Below are 16,020 nucleotides of genomic sequence, written 5' to 3'. Positions count from 1 at the left end.
ACTACTGCTTCAAAGACTCGGAAGGAAGATAGGCAAGGTGCTGTACAAATAAGAAGCGTGCAGTTTCTGTTCATAACAGCATATTTTTTTCCATGTGAGCATTCATATTAGCTGTGAGCTGCTGACAGCGTGCAGTCCTTTACTTTTGGCTGCTGAACAGATTCACCGCAGCTGTCACACACAGGTTGCGTAACCCTAACCCAGCGTCACTGAAATTGCAAATCTAGACCAAAACTTTCAACTATGTACAAGCAAGACAGACTTTCTTGCCTTCACTGTCAAAAATCATTGTATATATTGTAACAATCTTCCGATTTGATTTGATTTCAGTGATGCACCAAAGGAAAAAAAAATCTGATTGATGTAATTATATTGGTTCTCATTTCTTCCTCTTTTGTCTGTTGCAGACAAGATTACATTGATCAGAAGAACATTTCATACATTAGCTGGAACCCTAATCCACAGTATCCTTTCTTTAATGACATGAGTGCTTCTTGTATATCTATAGGTATCATCGGTGCCTGATTGACCACTACAGTAGTTTCCGAAATGATATTTTAGGCTCTGTTATTGTGTCACCACAGCAGACCAAACCGAGCAGCTTGCCATGGCAGCCAGCAGCCCCCAGTAACAGCAGCACCAGCAGCCTGCCTGCATCCTACAGTAACGGACAGAGTAAGGTGGTGGCATGGCTGCAGGAGTCAGAGGAAATGGACAAGTGTGCAGAGGGTAAGTGCACACTTTCCCTACGCTTCTAACAAATCTGATTTCACAAGAGGAGTGGATTAAATCAAGCCTTTGGCACGGCAATAAATCCGGGAGAGATGATTTGGTGACCATTTCGTGACACATAAGGCTGAATGAGATCGTGACCGCGCGTGTAAATTTTATTTTCAGAGCTCGCACGCTGCCAGTCCAACCTGACCGAGCTGAGCCGGTTATTGCAGAGTCTGGAGATTCTACAAAGGACACAGTCAGCGCCCAACTTCACAGATATGCAGGTAAAACAAACACACACATAAATACACACACATACAGCAGAGAGCAAGGGGAAACAATTTAGTGCAATCCTGCATTGTAAACTCAGGCTAGCTGAGGCAGTGACGACGGTGCGACCTCTGCAGTCACCTTCAGTACCTGCCCGTCTAGACAGACGAGATCCAGCGATACTCACAGGACACCTGCTGCTTTTCTGACTGATCAGTATCTGTTAATTTATTGTGTTTGTTTTATATCGTGGAGCTTTTTGTTTGGTGATTTTTGGCTGAAATGCATTTTTAATACCATACATTCCCTTTTTTTTTTGCATGTAACCCATCAGTGTCATTTCACTGATCTATGTCTGTGGTAACTTTCTGGTTTTTTGGTTTGTTTTTTGTGATGTGTTTGTCTTATTAACCACATTTTTCATGCTCTGACCCACGTGTGCCCAAAAGACCAATTGCGTTGAGTTATCAAAGAAAGAAAAGCGCTTGAACAGAAGATGGAGAACAAAAAGTGTCGGCAAAGATGCAAAATTCCAGCTTCAGGTACCTGTCTTCAGACGTCTACACAAACACACACACACACACACAGATGCATATGTCACTGTGAGAAAATCTCTAAGTCTCTAAGCAAAGCATTATTCAAGTTTTTACTTATAACATAATAAGTGTAAATTGTGGGGTAACTGAGAGGTCTGGCTTTGATACGTGCATGTGTAATCAAATTGTTGTCGAGCAAATTGGAAGTGTGGACAAGCTTACGACACAGAAGCCAACAATTTTGTTTCGGCCTCTTCTATTGTTGCTCGTTTTTCTCTTTTTTGTTCTTTAGTCTGCAGTAGGGGTGGGTTTTTATAATCGATTCATCGATTAAAATCGATTCTGGCTTGGATAACGTAAAATCGATTCATTAAAATCCTGAATCGATTTTTTTAATATAAATTTATTTTGCCCGAAATGCCAGAATCTCTGGTGACATCTCACAAAATTTCAAGAACCACCAAACAGTTAAGACAGTAAATGAGAGCAGGTACACGGATTCTGCACATAGACTTAAACACACAGCGCGACCCGCGGATCAGAATCAGTTAGATGTCGCCTTTCTCACGGTCGGGGCTGAAAGCCGACAGCTCGCTGACTCTGATCTGTCGGCGGGTCTGCGCTTTGTGTGCACGCCCTTTATGAGCCGATTCTAAAGCTGTTAGTTTGATCTCTCTCCAAACAATATTGACCGAACCAGCAGCAAAAGAAGATCCAAACGCTTCACATAAACATCGTCATGTATTCACTCTGACTTTTACTGTTTTGCTTCCACCGCGATGCACAGCTCTCTCTCTCTCTCTCTCTCTGTACTTCAAGAACAGTTTCCCTTTCTTCATTATTCGCTTGCTTGTTACGCACAAGTCTACTGTTGTTTACAGCGCTGTCAGCCGCTGTTTTTTTCCCTTTTACATTCTTCCGAAAAGAAAACCTCATTTCTGCTGTTCAATACTGAACAAATTTAAACGTTTTAAAATTATTCAAAATGCAAAACGCTGTGTCTCTAATAAAACCGCTGTAACTTCAGAGGTAATGTTCATATGTTGATTAATGGTTTTCTTTCGTTTTTGATGTACTGCAGAATATTTTATAAAATCCCAGGCCAGGAAAATCACCTTCATGTTTTTCTGTGTTTTATCTTCAGCTACTTTGACACAAAGGCATCTGCTGTGACGCTCACACCTGTGATAAAGTCTTGCGTGTGTCAGCTTCCTTTTTATTGATACAAAAATATGTAAATGTACTGATCTGAATTATAATATTTCTGACTGTCAAAATTTCCCAGATTTAAATCGAATCGAATCGAATTAAATCGAATTAAATCGAATCGTGGATCGAATCGATTCGGGACCTTGTGAATCGGAATTGAATCGATTCTAGAAATCAGTGACGATACCCAGCCCTAGTCTGCAGCTCCACTTGTTATTGTCGTGCGGCTCGGCCTGATTTTGCTAATATATCTTAATTTTGCACGATATATCAGTTTGTGCAAAACTGAATGTGTGTCCATGCAACTTTATGCACTTTGTTAAACCAGTCATAAACTTTTATTAATCCCATTAGTAGTAAAATGTCATTACTGCTCATTGAATGCATTTTTTGTTTCACCATGGCTCCACGCTAAAGCAATTTCAACGGACCCAGAATATTTTCACTCACGCTAACATCTGCAATCAGGCTATGAAGATGGTTATGAACTCGATAAATCATCTTAAGGTTTATGAATCTAGCTGCGAGCATTTTCACATGGCCACAAACATGAACAGTGATACTGCTGATTTTTACAAAGGAAGATAAAACTGTGATGCTGAAAAAATACAAAGACATTAATGACATAATACAGAGTGAAAGTACCACAGCCTGTGCAGGCAAACCCGTGGTATGTATAAGTGCTTTAGTGAGTAAGAGTGGAAAAGATCTATTATATTAATAAAGTTTAGCCTGTTTGAAGCCAAGAAGGAAAGCGCTGACAGTGTAAATTAACAACACTATCAGTGCTGTGTCATTAAGACGGGGGAGAATCTGATGGATTACAATTGTTATTCCATGAAATGTATATTTATGTGAGGCAAAGTGTATGTGAGACAGTCTTAATTGAGAAAATGCATAAACAGAATTCAAATGTAGGCCTAACTCTGTGTGTAAATTTGAGATAAGGTCAGAAAATACAATCGGTGTTCTCTTTTAGGATCATAGGCTATATTAATGCTTATAGAAAAACGAAATTGCTGTAAGCAGCAAAGTGACATCTTCCGGTAAAGATAAAGATATGCAGTGGTCAGAAAGCACTTCCAGGAATGCTGGCCCATTTTCCAGAGATTTCACTGGTCTGTGGGAGGTGATTTCATACCTGTTGATCTGTTATCTAGAGCATTACATTCTCCAGCATGGCCTATCCTGGTAAGATGTTGTTCCCAGGGAAACCTGGGCTCTTAGACACCTATAGATTTCATGAATAAAAGATTGTTACTCTGAGAGAAGACTATGGAAGCATTTCCTTCAGTGTCGTTTTTAGGAAAGTAATTTTAAAAAGAATCCTCATTGTGGCATGTTGGCATCTCGTGTCAAACCGGGGACCAAATTCTCAACACAAACGTCCACATGCTAACAGAGGCGTGGATGTGACACAAACTCTGTGCATGAACAGAATACAGATAAACCAGGAAAGTAACACACTAACTGCGTCGGTGTTAACAGAGCAATAACTTCATTAACCTTTATTATCTGGTGATATGCTAATTAGCTACATGCTCTTATGCTGTTTAGCCATTTTTAGCTGCTAATGCCTGGTTAAAGCTCTTGTCAGAGGTCCAGTGCTTAAAGGCCCTTCAGATAAAGAGTGAACTGGAAATTTATCAGAATAATGTTTGGTCTTGTCAGATTTAGTTCTGTGGTTCTTAGAGATTGTTTTGGCTGCAAGACACAAAAAGAAGAGCACTGTTGTGCCACACGGGTGACTGACAGTCAGCCTCTGTGATTGTCTCTCTCTCCAGGTTCCTCTGTCTGCCAGTATGTCCCCTGTCCGCCTCCACTCATCCAACCCTAACCTGTGTGCCGAGCTGGTGGACTTTCAGCCCCCTGTCTCCCGCTTGACAGACAGTGTAGAGTGTGCCAGCGACTACATTAAACTTCAAGAGGAGTTCTGCATTATTGCCCAGAAAGGTACGAACGCAGCATGTAGGACAAGGTGGACTTTATTCTCATACTGTAGCTGCTGATCATCATTAAATGATCTTCGTGTTTGTGGCTGTAATGTGACAAAATGTGGAACAGTTCAAGGGGGCCGAATACTTTTGGAAGCCACTGTATATGAAGAGAGAGACAGACAGAGAGAACAGTACTGCACAAGCAAATAAAGACAATAAATGTGGTTTATAGCAAGTGAAGGGCTAAGGAAAAGAGACCGGTCTTTATACTGGTTTTAAATTCCTTGCAGGAGAAGGGAAATCTAATTGTTAATGACAAACTGTTCCACAGTTTAGGGCCAGCAACCGAAAAATGCACAATCATGGTTTTAAAGTCAGTGTGTGGGATGGACAGCAGCGATAGCTCAGCAGATCTGAAAGATATGAAGGGCGAAGTAAGGGGGCAGCACTTTAGTGAAATGATCTGGTTCTAGTCCATGAAGTGGCTTAGAAACCAGTAAACCAGCACATGGTGCATGTTATGTCTCATTCTTGGTACCACTGTGTGACTGATTCTTACATAGAGAGAGCATTGGCGAATAGCGACAGAGGAGCTAGCGATGCCTTTGAACCGGTGCGCGGGTTTCTAAGTTACTGCTTTTCTTTGATCCTGTCTCTCTGCAGTCCACTCGCTGCTGAAGTCGGCCTTCAACACTGTGGCCATAGAGAAGGAAAAGATCAAACAGATTCTGTCTGATCAGGAGCAGCCAGACCAGTCGGCCCAGATCAACTCTCTCAGGAAGTCTCTGTCACAGGTAATGAGCTCCCTTCAGTGGGAATCAGAGTAACCCATGATACGATCCCAGAGACATGCAAGGAGGAGATATGGCACAGAAAGGACGCTGAATAGAAATCAATGAGAGAATTCTGTAACACGCAGAAGTCAGTGATCTGCTTTACAACAGCTGAGTAAAATATGAGCCAGTCATCTTTTTGAAAAAACATCTCAGTTACAAATTCAGTGTTACAGCTTTCTCACCAAAAGTCTAGAGACAATAATAAAATGGCTCCTGTGGCAAGATTTTCTTTAAGCCAGATGCTGATGTTAATCTAACAATATGATCGTGATGCTGTTATGGAAGAACAGTTCTGTTATTATTAATATGTTGCACAATGTCTGTGTAACCAGATATGAAAAAATACAGCTAAAAGGCAAAATGCAGGATTAATCTAGTGTTTGCTGCACTGCAGTGACAGTGTCTATAAGTACTATCATCATTATGTAGTTTTAATAATGTGTTATTAAAGCTCCCTCTAGTTTGGTCTCACCTGCTTTCGGCCATCTTGACAGAGTTTTTCTCTACGGCGACTTAGCTTTACTCGATTAGCGCCACTGTGAGAAGTCAGGAAGTCATAAATCTGGCAGCTGAAACTGGCTGGAGACCATTTAGAGCACCTGCATGTTTTAATGAAAGCCTCAGTATTTGCCACCAGTCTATCTACAGCGTATCACCAGAGGAGGCTGGAGGACATGTTGCCGATGTAATCTTTGGTGGTGATGTCTCTCTTCTCCTTCTATTTAGTCTTTGCCAATCTGTTTTCGTGCTACAAATGCAAACTGTGACGCTGTATCAACATCACAGTTAAAAAGAAAAATGATGTGTGGAGATGAGAGCCCAGGCAAGTCAGCCGTGAACGTCCAATCATCTTTTCCCACATTAATTGGTGAGCGGGAGAAATGTGCAGTGCAGTTCATTAACTCTTCTCCTCAGGGCTGTCTCTCTACCACCGCGATTTAATTGGACTGTTCCTCTGCTAACAGTTGACATCATTTCAGTGAAATGTTTCACTCGCTGTTTTATCTCCGTTTCGTTCCTAATTGGATTCTTGTGTGACACGCTTGTCGCAGGATGGAGGTCAGGTTTGGTGGCAGAGCTCTGTGGGAGGTTGATAATCAGGAGTTGTGGTTGCTATAGTTACAGCTGCTGATGTCAGCTACTGTAATCCCCGCAGGATATAAGTGAGTGTTATTGCCATCTTAGTTTTATGTATTTAATATTTCCTTTGGCATACAGTAGGTACGTTTATACCTAAACCTACATTTTCTATTTCTTTTTTTTAAGTTTTGATCAAACATCTGCAGAAAGGAACAGCATTGCATTAACTTAATTACATTTTTGGCCACCTGATGAACGAGAGTCTAATACTTCCTCTCTTTTTGTCCCCATAAGGCTTTGAGGCTATTGTGTGGCTCTTAATCAGCTAAATACTTCACTCTGTCCACCAGCTAGTCGCTGTGACTCCTCTCCTCTTCTGCTGCTTCACAGTGGATTTATCACAACTATAAACTGCCCTCTTCAGTTGTAAAAATCTCTAAATATAGTCATGAGAACAAGTAAGAGAACAAGACAAACTGACAACATTTGGACCTCAGGAGTTAATATTGGCCTGCCCTTCATGTATGAGTATGTGAATAATGAATTAAACCTGTGGTGAGTGAACCATCACTGGACACTGGTCATGACCAGGTAAAGTAAACAAAACACACTACCTGGCCACTTTGGTGCAACTTAACTTAACACAAATCTAACCAACCACCATGGCAGTAGACATCATTGGGATTACCTGCTGAAGTTCAAACTGAGCATTCGAATAGGGAAGAAAGATGATTTTGTGACTATGAACATGGCATGGTTGTTGGAATTTTCAGAAACTGATGATCTACTGGGATTTCCCCAAACAATCATCTTTAGGGTTTACAGAATATGGTCCAAAAAACAGAAAATACCCATTGAGTTCATTAGGTGAAAATTCCTTGTTCATGTAAAGAGTCAGACAGATACATCAAACTTGTAAGAAGATGGACTGGAGCAGCAGGAGACCACTTCTCTCAGCTAAAAACAGGAAACCGAGGCTTCATTTCACAGGTGGCTCATCAAAATCGGACAACAGAGTGCACTCAAATGGCCTCCGCAGTGACCTGATGTCAGTCCAATATAGCACCTTTGGGATGTAGTGAAAACGGGTGATTCTCATCATGGATGTACAAGCTCTTGATATGGACTACAATCTCTGAGGCATACTTTTAGTACGTGGTTTTATGAAGAATTAAGGCACTTCTAAAGGCCCACTGGTTTCAAATCTAGCACTAGCAAAGTGTGTCTAAAAAAGTGTCAAGTGATTGTAGAGCTGAATATTGCTGCAAAGTTGTTAAGCACAGAACGTTCACCTGAGATACTGGGATGCAAATCCCAGTCAAAACCTATCATTGACATATTTTCGCCCCTTTGAAGCATGCATATGCTCTTGGTCACAGTAAATGCTTTTTATAGATATTCTAACTTTAAAGAAAACTTTTTAAAATCTTGTGACTTTTTAAAATCTGTGGCAAAACAAGAAAATAATCAGTCAAATTGTTCTTTTTTTTTACAGAAAAAGCAGGATGCAAATAATTGTTTTCTTTATGAAGGACTGAGCCAATTCTTTTTATCTTTTTTTACTTCAAAGTTTCGTGTGAGATTTGAATGTCAGAAAGCATTTTTTATTCTTCAGGCCCTGTCGCAAAATGCAGAACTTCGAACTCGACTCAACCGCATCCACTCTGAGTCTGTCCTGACTGAGCAAGTTGTGAGTGTGAACATCATCTCCACACCTGATGAGGTAGCTCACTGTCTATCACTGACAAATCTCATTGCTTACCCTGATATTGATAAAGCTACAGCTTCGGAGGCTCGCCAGGTAGTCGATGTATTTGCTTCCTGCATTTGTCAGTTGGCTTATTGATTCTCGCTCGTATAGACTGATGGCCTTTCCAGTACAGCCTGGCAGGTGAGCTTCAGAAATCATTATTCTATGCAGGACCTGACATCAAGGTTAATGGAAAAACTGACTAATTAGAAACGGATGGGAGGTTGCCTTTTGGCAAGGAGACACATGCTGCAATATGAGCACTGTGTTGTCTTCTGGTTCTGTTTGTCTTCGTTCAGGTCAGTTTTGGTTCTTCAACCTGTCATCATAGCAAGAAATAGTGAACGCCTCCTGCATTTGCTTGTGTTTGCCTGCAGGCCGGGGAACAGATGGGGATCCCTCTGACTCAGCAGGCCTCTAATGAGAGCCGACTCTCCATGTCAGAATCTGTCTCTGAGTTTTTTGATGCCCAGGAAGTGCTTCTGTCAGCCAGCTCGTCAGAGAACGAGGTACAGCGGGGCGGATGAAGAAGCGGAGTGGATGTGGTGATGGATGTGGATTTAGTAAGGTTAAACTATACTGCTGCTGTAAAGTCAGTGAAAAACATCAGCGTGATGCCTGTGTGTGTGTGGAGACAGATTTAGTCAGTAATTAATGCAAAAGTCACGAAGAGCAGAGATGGAGTGTAAAAGAAACGTAAACACAGGAGGGCTCCTTCGCATCTGCCCGAGGCCTAATCCCCGAGTCATGCCTAAGAATCAAAATGATCCTCTTCCACTTTATGCTTTGTTAAAAAGCATCAAGTGGAGGAGGATGTTCGGTCCATCACTCAAATCAACCATTTCTGCCTCCTTCCCTTTTTAACGGCTGTGAACATTCTGCTCCAAATATACTGCGTATGGCCCCTGAAGACCCATCAAGCATTGTAGCTCCCCAGGCATGCATTGAGCCATGCTGAAGGATTACTGAGCGTGGAAATTCATCATCCCCCTGGCCTGTAGCTCTAACGGCAAGCCTTTTCGCTCTTTTTTTTGTCACATAAACTGGAAAAGCAGCTTTCACCCAAAGTGGTTACAACATGGCCCTTTCAAATGTGACCTTATTTTGTTTGCTATATATAAAGTATGAATACTGCAGTGTCTTGACTCATGATTACTGCAGTGGGACAGATAGCCGGCATGCTGCTGCAGTTTGTTAGCCAATGGCAAACTGCAGTGCACGCGTGTGTGTGAGTGTGAGGCTGTTCTGATCTGTTCGTGTTGTACTACTGCACTGCCTCACTCCCCTGTGTACCTGTTCCCCTCACAGGGTTCAGACGATGAGTCATATGTCAGTGATGTGAGCGATAACATTTCCGAGGACAACGCCAGCGTGACTGATAACGTCTCCAGACAAAGTAGGTCCAATTCTGCGCCGTCACGAGCAACCGTTGTTTGTACCAGAACAAAAGGACATGAGAAATTAATAAAGGAGGGGGAGATCCCACTCAGTCCGTCAGCCGTGCTGCTTCTACAATAACGTCACATTCCCACGCAAAGACACACACTTTGCAAATTCATTTATCAGTGCTGCAAAAGCAGTTGACTTTGCTATGTTGCCAAGGGCAACAGAAAGGGGGAAAAAAACTACTCAGGTTCCCGCTAGTCTGAAAGTTTTGGAAATGAGCTAGAATTGGTGTTATTTTCTCATGGTGAGTAGTTATCTTCCAGTAAAGCGTCCACTGTCACCAGAACTTCAGGATTAGCAAAGGTAGATGTCACAGTCGGTGGAGATTTATTTATAATCTACGTTATCTAGGTCACAGAGGAGCGTGACATCATCTGCAGGGTTACAAATTGAGTGTAAGAGCTTATGACACTACCTGAACACACTGTATCAGCATCTATATATGTAAATCTAGGAAGGAATCCAATGATGTGACCACTATTCTTTTAAACTTCTTTAAAATCAACAAACATACATACAGAGATTTCTTTATTCATTACAGGGAAAAAATATTGCTTAAAAGCTAAATTAAAGATGACCTATTGTCCTAATTTATGACCCCATATTTTTAATGTTGGACACGACTACTTTGCATGATTCACAGCGAAGAGTAAACCTTGTTTACCTTACGCTGGGTCAAGTTCACAAGTATCTATATCAAACCGTTTTAGTCAACTTTCTTCTGATTGGCTGCTCCTCATAAATCGGTGGTTTTTAGCAGGCAGGTGGGTGCGTTTGTGTTCTCGCAGCCAGAGCTATGTGCCTGAGACGATCGCGTCTTTGACATTGCCCGGATCCAAAAGAGGAAAAAGCAGCTTGAAACCAAATGTTTATAAGAATCTTAACCCTGAGCTTTTGGCTCACAAGGATTACTTGTACATTCACTGACATCATTGTTTCAGACTTTGTGTAATATGACCGTCTATCACTGTAACAGCACAACTACTGGTGAAGTACAAGAGTCGTTTCAGTGTATTTGATGTTGCAGCTAAACCTGAACTAATACCATGTCCTCACTACTTAAATTACAAAGTCGGCATATATTAAACAAACTAAGAAAAAATAAGAAAAGTTTTTTCCTAGAATATAAAAAAAAAACATCCTGCTGCATTTTACACAAAGACTTGCAACACGACCAAAAAATGCTTTTTTTTAAATTCTTTGTTATAATTATACTTAATTAGGCGTTTCTAGGACTAGCATAGCCTGTTGCAGATAATTACACCAGATGGATGTTGTAATAATGATTCCTTTTTTTCATTATTTATCTTTTTTTCAGTGGCCAACGGAGACTTTGCTGGCAGCGCCTTTCGTAATGGGCGGCGCAGCTGCTTGTCGGCACCCTGTCCTGACACCAGCAACATCAACCTCTGGAACATCTTGCGAAACAACATCGGCAAAGACCTGTCCAAAGTGTCCATGCCTGTGGAGCTCAACGAGCCCCTCAACACCCTGCAGCGCATGTGTGAAGAGCTGGAGTACAGCGAGCTGCTGGATAAGGCTGCTGAGACCGAGGATCCTTTTGAGCGCATGGTAAAGAAGTCGCCGGAGCTTATGAAATGAACTGTTAATCAGTTTCCAGTGTGGTGATTCATTAATTCATTAATGTGTGATGTCACACTGCAAGCCACAAGCTAACATATATGCCTGTGATGTGCTGCCTCCTGTCCTTTGGATAACATTTGAATGACAGATTCTGTTGTTTAGCTTATTCGTGACAAAGCCTGTTATGAGGAGCCTGTAAATCCACTCTGTGTTTATGCTCTTATGACTCTCGTTCAGGTTCTCGTCGCTGCTTTTGCTGTCTCAGGCTACTCATCCACTTACTACAGAGCAGGTAGCAAGCCATTCAACCCGCTACTCGGAGAGACTTACGAATGTATTCGGGAAGACAAGGGCTTCTGTTTTTTCTCTGAGCAGGTAAGCACCTGCTCACACAGTTCAAAATGAGTCAATTTTAAGCAATAAGAAGGAATTTATAGAGTAGCTCATTTTTTTCCTGAGGAGGTCTCATTATGTTGGAGAGGTCTAAAAAGCTCGGTGGAGCTTTCCTTGGAGTGCTTCGGTTTAACCGCAAGGTCTGTGCCTCGCCTCAAAGAACTCGGTTTTATCTAATTTGCAAGAAAGCCCAGTGCTTCACTGTGCTCTTATCTGGAAGAAGACGAAACATAGTAGGAGATATTAAAAAAAAGAAATCAGGTTGAGTTTCTATACCTGCTGTCACATGTTTGCTCCAGAGGTTAGATTAGCTGAAAACTGAAGCAGTGTTGCAAAGTGCTTCTAAGAAACACAGAGTAAAAGAAATGGAAGGAAATTATTTTAAAGAATGTTTATATATATGAATTAAAATAAGACTCAAGTGCAACATCAAAATAACATCAAAATGTCTTGTGACAAATATGAGGCAAGCGCTGCTCTCCGAACGGCAACCGTCTTTTGTCTTTAAGCGTGCGATGGGAACAGTAAACAGTTTCTGCCCAAGGATCTGAGGCTGTGCACTGGTTTGCATACAGGAACAACAGTTTCAGTATATATTCTGGGGCCAGGACACGAAGGGCCTTAACAGTAATAAGTAAAATCTTAATATCAGTTCTAAAAGAAATGGGCATCCAGTGTAGTCATTAAGACTGGTGTAATATAACCAGTTTTCTTGCTTCTTATGAGAAGGCTTCTTATCGATACCGATTACAATCCATTACAATAATCAAACTGAAATTAAGCATAAATCATAATTCTGTTGTTGGCTGAACTACTTTAATAACGACGGAAAATCAGTGGGTTACACTTCAGTTCAATGTATTTCAACACTGGGACAGCTGGGAGGTTATCCCAGCTGTCAGAGGTGTGAGACTGAGCAGGTTGCCCGTCCAACACAGGACTAACACAACACTGTAGCATTTCTGCGTGTGCATGCATGGGTTCTGTCCAGATAGTCTGGCCTCTTTCGCACAGTCCAAACACATGTGTGTGTGGGCTCTCAAACATTACACTGGAAGATCTTTCCTCAAAGTCTCAGAGTTAAATCTGTAAATACAAGGGTTCATCACCAACCTGACACAGAAAGATATAAGCTGTTGGGCTTCCTGCAAGATCAGGGAGTTTCATGCTTGGTCTTTTGATTTCCCTGGGGAAAATATTCCCAGACACCAGGCGTAAGTAATTCCAGTGTCTAGCAGGAGAGTGCAAGTTCAGCATTCAGAATAAATTTACAGTGAAAAAAAAAATCACAATTTCTGTGAACCAAAACTGTCAAACGAATATTATAGACAAAATTAAAATCGTCACAATAAATGTGTAATTAAGAGTAGTGGCTGTATATGATGTGCTATCTAAACGACAGCTGCCAGACTCTTTTTTTTATTTGATCTTTTCTCGAAGGTGAGCCACCACCCTCCCGTCTCCGCCTGCCACTGTGAGTCTAAGAACTTCACCTTCTGGCAAGGTATGTTACCTGTCTAATTAGTTAGGGATTTTCCTCACATGATATGGCTTAGTGTAGACCAGCCAGCAGGACTCAATTAGCCTTTTTAATAACCAGCGGAAATTGTACAGAGTAAACATAAATGTTATTTGGTATGATTTTAGACAAAATGTTTTAAAAAAAAATTATTTTAATGGGATATTTTTGTTGTTTTTCTTTCCAGATGTGAGATGGAAAAACAAGTTCTGGGGAAAATCAATGGAAATTTTACCAATCGGGAGTGTAAATCTCATGATACCCAGGTAACCTTCACCCAGCTGGTGTGCATGGTAATTGAACATGAAGGCGCAGAGTTTGGTTGGTTTTAATGCTTCATTATGTTAATCGCCAGGTTTCTGCTTTTAATTGCCTTCATGGAAATATCGAGATTTTAATGATGACTGAGAAATGCAGGCTTGTGTTAAATCAACAGAAATTAACAACAAAAACTTTATTAGTTCTGTCAAAGCTGTTAAAAACACCTAAGAGCCCCAGAAAAATCCAGCATCCTCAGAGTTAATCATTTAAGCTCCCCTTGCTCTAAAGCCAGATTTGTTTTGATTGGCTTGATTGGATTTATCACAAGAATCTACTGTATGGATCAACCCACAAATAATAACCTCTTTGGGGTATGATTAAAGTGACAACCTCACAGAAGTCGAAAAGCACTGAGGTTACACAGAAAATGAACATAGCTGTATCACCTACTTTAATAATCTAGCCTTTTTACACCTGCAGTACCTGAAGCTGTTTTTATTGTGGCTTTCTAGGTTTGGTGATCAATACGAATGGAATAAAGTTACCACCTGTGTACACAACATCCTCAGTGGACGGCGGTGGATTGAACACTACGGGGAGATTACCATCAGAAACATAAAGAGCAGTGCTTGCCTCTGCAAACTTACCTTTGTCAAGGTGAAAAATAATTGAGATGATTTGGGTAGCTTCTTGCTTCTTTGTTGTCTTCTCCTCAACCAGTTGTATGGCAATGGCTGCCTCTTCCTGAATGAGAAGTCTCTTCCTGTTAAAAGGGAGTTCTTCCTCCTCACAATTTTCCAGATGTTTATAATGAACCGTTTGGGGTTTCCCTCTAATGCTCTAGGCTGGTTTAGTTTTATATATAACTTGAAAAAGCTAACAGTGAAGTTTATGTTTTTTAGGGAAACTACTGGAGTTCAAATGTGAATGAAGTTCAAGGATTTGTGATGGATCAGGAAGGAAAAGTGATCCACAGGCTTTTTGGAAAATGGCACGAGGGTGTTTATTGTGGTGTCCCACCTTCTGCTAAATGCATCTGGAGGCCAGGTAAGAATCAGTTCTCGCTTCACTCTCACAGCGGGACTTCACTCAGGACTAGCTGTACAAAGCTTTAAAGCTAAAAGGGGACTTTGTTGGCTTTCCTCCCCAGGCTCCATGCCCACAGACTATGAGCTTTACTACGGCTTCACCAGGTTTGCCATTGAACTAAATGAGCTTTGTCCTGAGTTAAAAGATGCCTTGCCGCGGACGGATGCCAGATTCAGACCTGATCAAAGGTACAACATCACATCTGCACCTGGCACTACGAGCTGCTAACGCTGCATATTTTTGCAGCAACTGAGTAAAAAAAGTGTGACTGATTTCTTCCGGTCTGGCTGCAATTTCATTGAAGTCAGTCTGCTGGTAGTAGTTTTTCTCCTCATGTTTACAAATTCTCATCCTTTCATTTAGGTATCTGGAAGAAGGTAACTTGGAAATGGCGTCATCAGAGAAGCAGCGTATTGAGGACATGCAGAGGGTCAGGAGGAAGTGGAACGATGAGAACAACATCAAACACGAGCCACGCTTCTTTAAGTAAGGATGCACAAAGCAGCAGCCAGATGTGCATTATTCACCTTGTAGAATGCGTCGCTTTGTTTTTTTATTTCGTTTCATGTTCGGTTTTGTCTTTCATTGGCTTTGATTGGCTCCATTCAGACAGCCTACTACACACATCTCAGTGTTGAAATGAGGAAAATATCTGGACTGATTAAGTACATTAGAATGAAAAAGATCTCATATTTTGGAAGAATACGGGTAAAAAGAGAAGAAGCTGCTATGAAGCTGATTTGATTGGGGAGCTCTTGCTCACTAGCAAGACCTTGTCTTATTCTCCTGAGGTAGCTGATCAAAACATTAAGCCAGACACATCACCTTATTAGGCAGTAATTCCTGACATCAGAAGTGGAGAGAAGCCGTGTTACACAAGATGAGAAAGAACCGGAGTGTAGATAACCACGTAGTTATGGGCAGTCTACAAGTACTAGTCTTTGTCTGTGTTGTGTTGTAATCACATGGCATTGTGTTGCCATGCGATTACATGTGAGAACATTTTGTAACCAAGTGCAATAGAACAATCAAATGTTGTACAGACGCATTCATTTGCTCCTCTATTGCAATAATTTGATCAATATTTGTAAGAGAGGATGTGACTGCGGCTGTGTCAGCATTTTTCCCATTTTTAGGATGTTTAGCAGCTCAACGTTTGCATGGAAAACTCAACATTAACATTATTCACATTCTTTGCAAATAATCAAATGAAGCACAATTTGGTGTCTGTAGGGAGATTTATAGATGAACATGAAAATCTGGGTTAAAATGCATTGTTTTAAAAAATTATGTATGTTTATTATTATGTATTGTCATTCTTATTTTAACTGGCATTGTGTTATAAAATGGGTTGTACAACTACAAAAATGTGAACACGACAACACTTCAATTC

At 41.1% G+C, this 16,020-nt stretch overlaps 1 protein-coding gene across 5 annotated transcripts in view; it reads left to right on the top strand.

Annotated features, from left to right (window-relative positions):
- The window catches only part of osbpl6 (oxysterol binding protein-like 6), a 44,738-nt gene that overhangs the window by 25,951 nt on the left and 2,767 nt on the right, over positions 1-16,020 (top strand). The window contains exons 7-22 of one of the 5 annotated variants that reach the window (XM_085384080.1): positions 588-729; positions 898-1,001; positions 1,437-1,529; positions 4,517-4,685; positions 5,333-5,463; positions 8,201-8,308; positions 8,713-8,844; positions 9,644-9,731; positions 11,100-11,353; positions 11,603-11,740; positions 13,199-13,262; positions 13,465-13,543; positions 14,051-14,195; positions 14,441-14,585; positions 14,689-14,815; positions 14,991-15,113. In XM_085384080.1, the coding sequence (XP_085240206.1) occupies positions 588-729; positions 898-1,001; positions 1,437-1,529; positions 4,517-4,685; positions 5,333-5,463; positions 8,201-8,308; positions 8,713-8,844; positions 9,644-9,731; positions 11,100-11,353; positions 11,603-11,740; positions 13,199-13,262; positions 13,465-13,543; positions 14,051-14,195; positions 14,441-14,585; positions 14,689-14,815; positions 14,991-15,113 (2,042 nt within the window). Of the gene's footprint in view, positions 1-584; positions 730-897; positions 1,002-1,436; positions 1,530-4,516; positions 4,686-5,332; positions 5,464-8,200; positions 8,309-8,712; positions 8,845-9,643; positions 9,732-11,099; positions 11,354-11,602; positions 11,741-13,198; positions 13,263-13,464; positions 13,544-14,050; positions 14,196-14,440; positions 14,586-14,688; positions 14,816-14,990; positions 15,114-16,020 lie in introns of all 5 variants that reach the window. The other 4 variants (XM_085384081.1, XM_085384079.1, XM_085384082.1 and 1 more) reach the window with 4 other exon arrangements.

The sequence above is a fragment of the Rhamphochromis longiceps genome, linkage group LG16, assembly GCF_057381845.1.
Source record: "Rhamphochromis longiceps isolate RC_006_pf linkage group LG16, R_longiceps_female_GT1.1, whole genome shotgun sequence".
Classification (NCBI taxonomy): Eukaryota; Metazoa; Chordata; class Actinopteri; order Cichliformes; family Cichlidae; genus Rhamphochromis; species Rhamphochromis longiceps.
The sequence above is the reverse complement of the archived record's forward strand: the minus strand, read 5'-3'. Positions and strand labels throughout refer to the sequence as shown.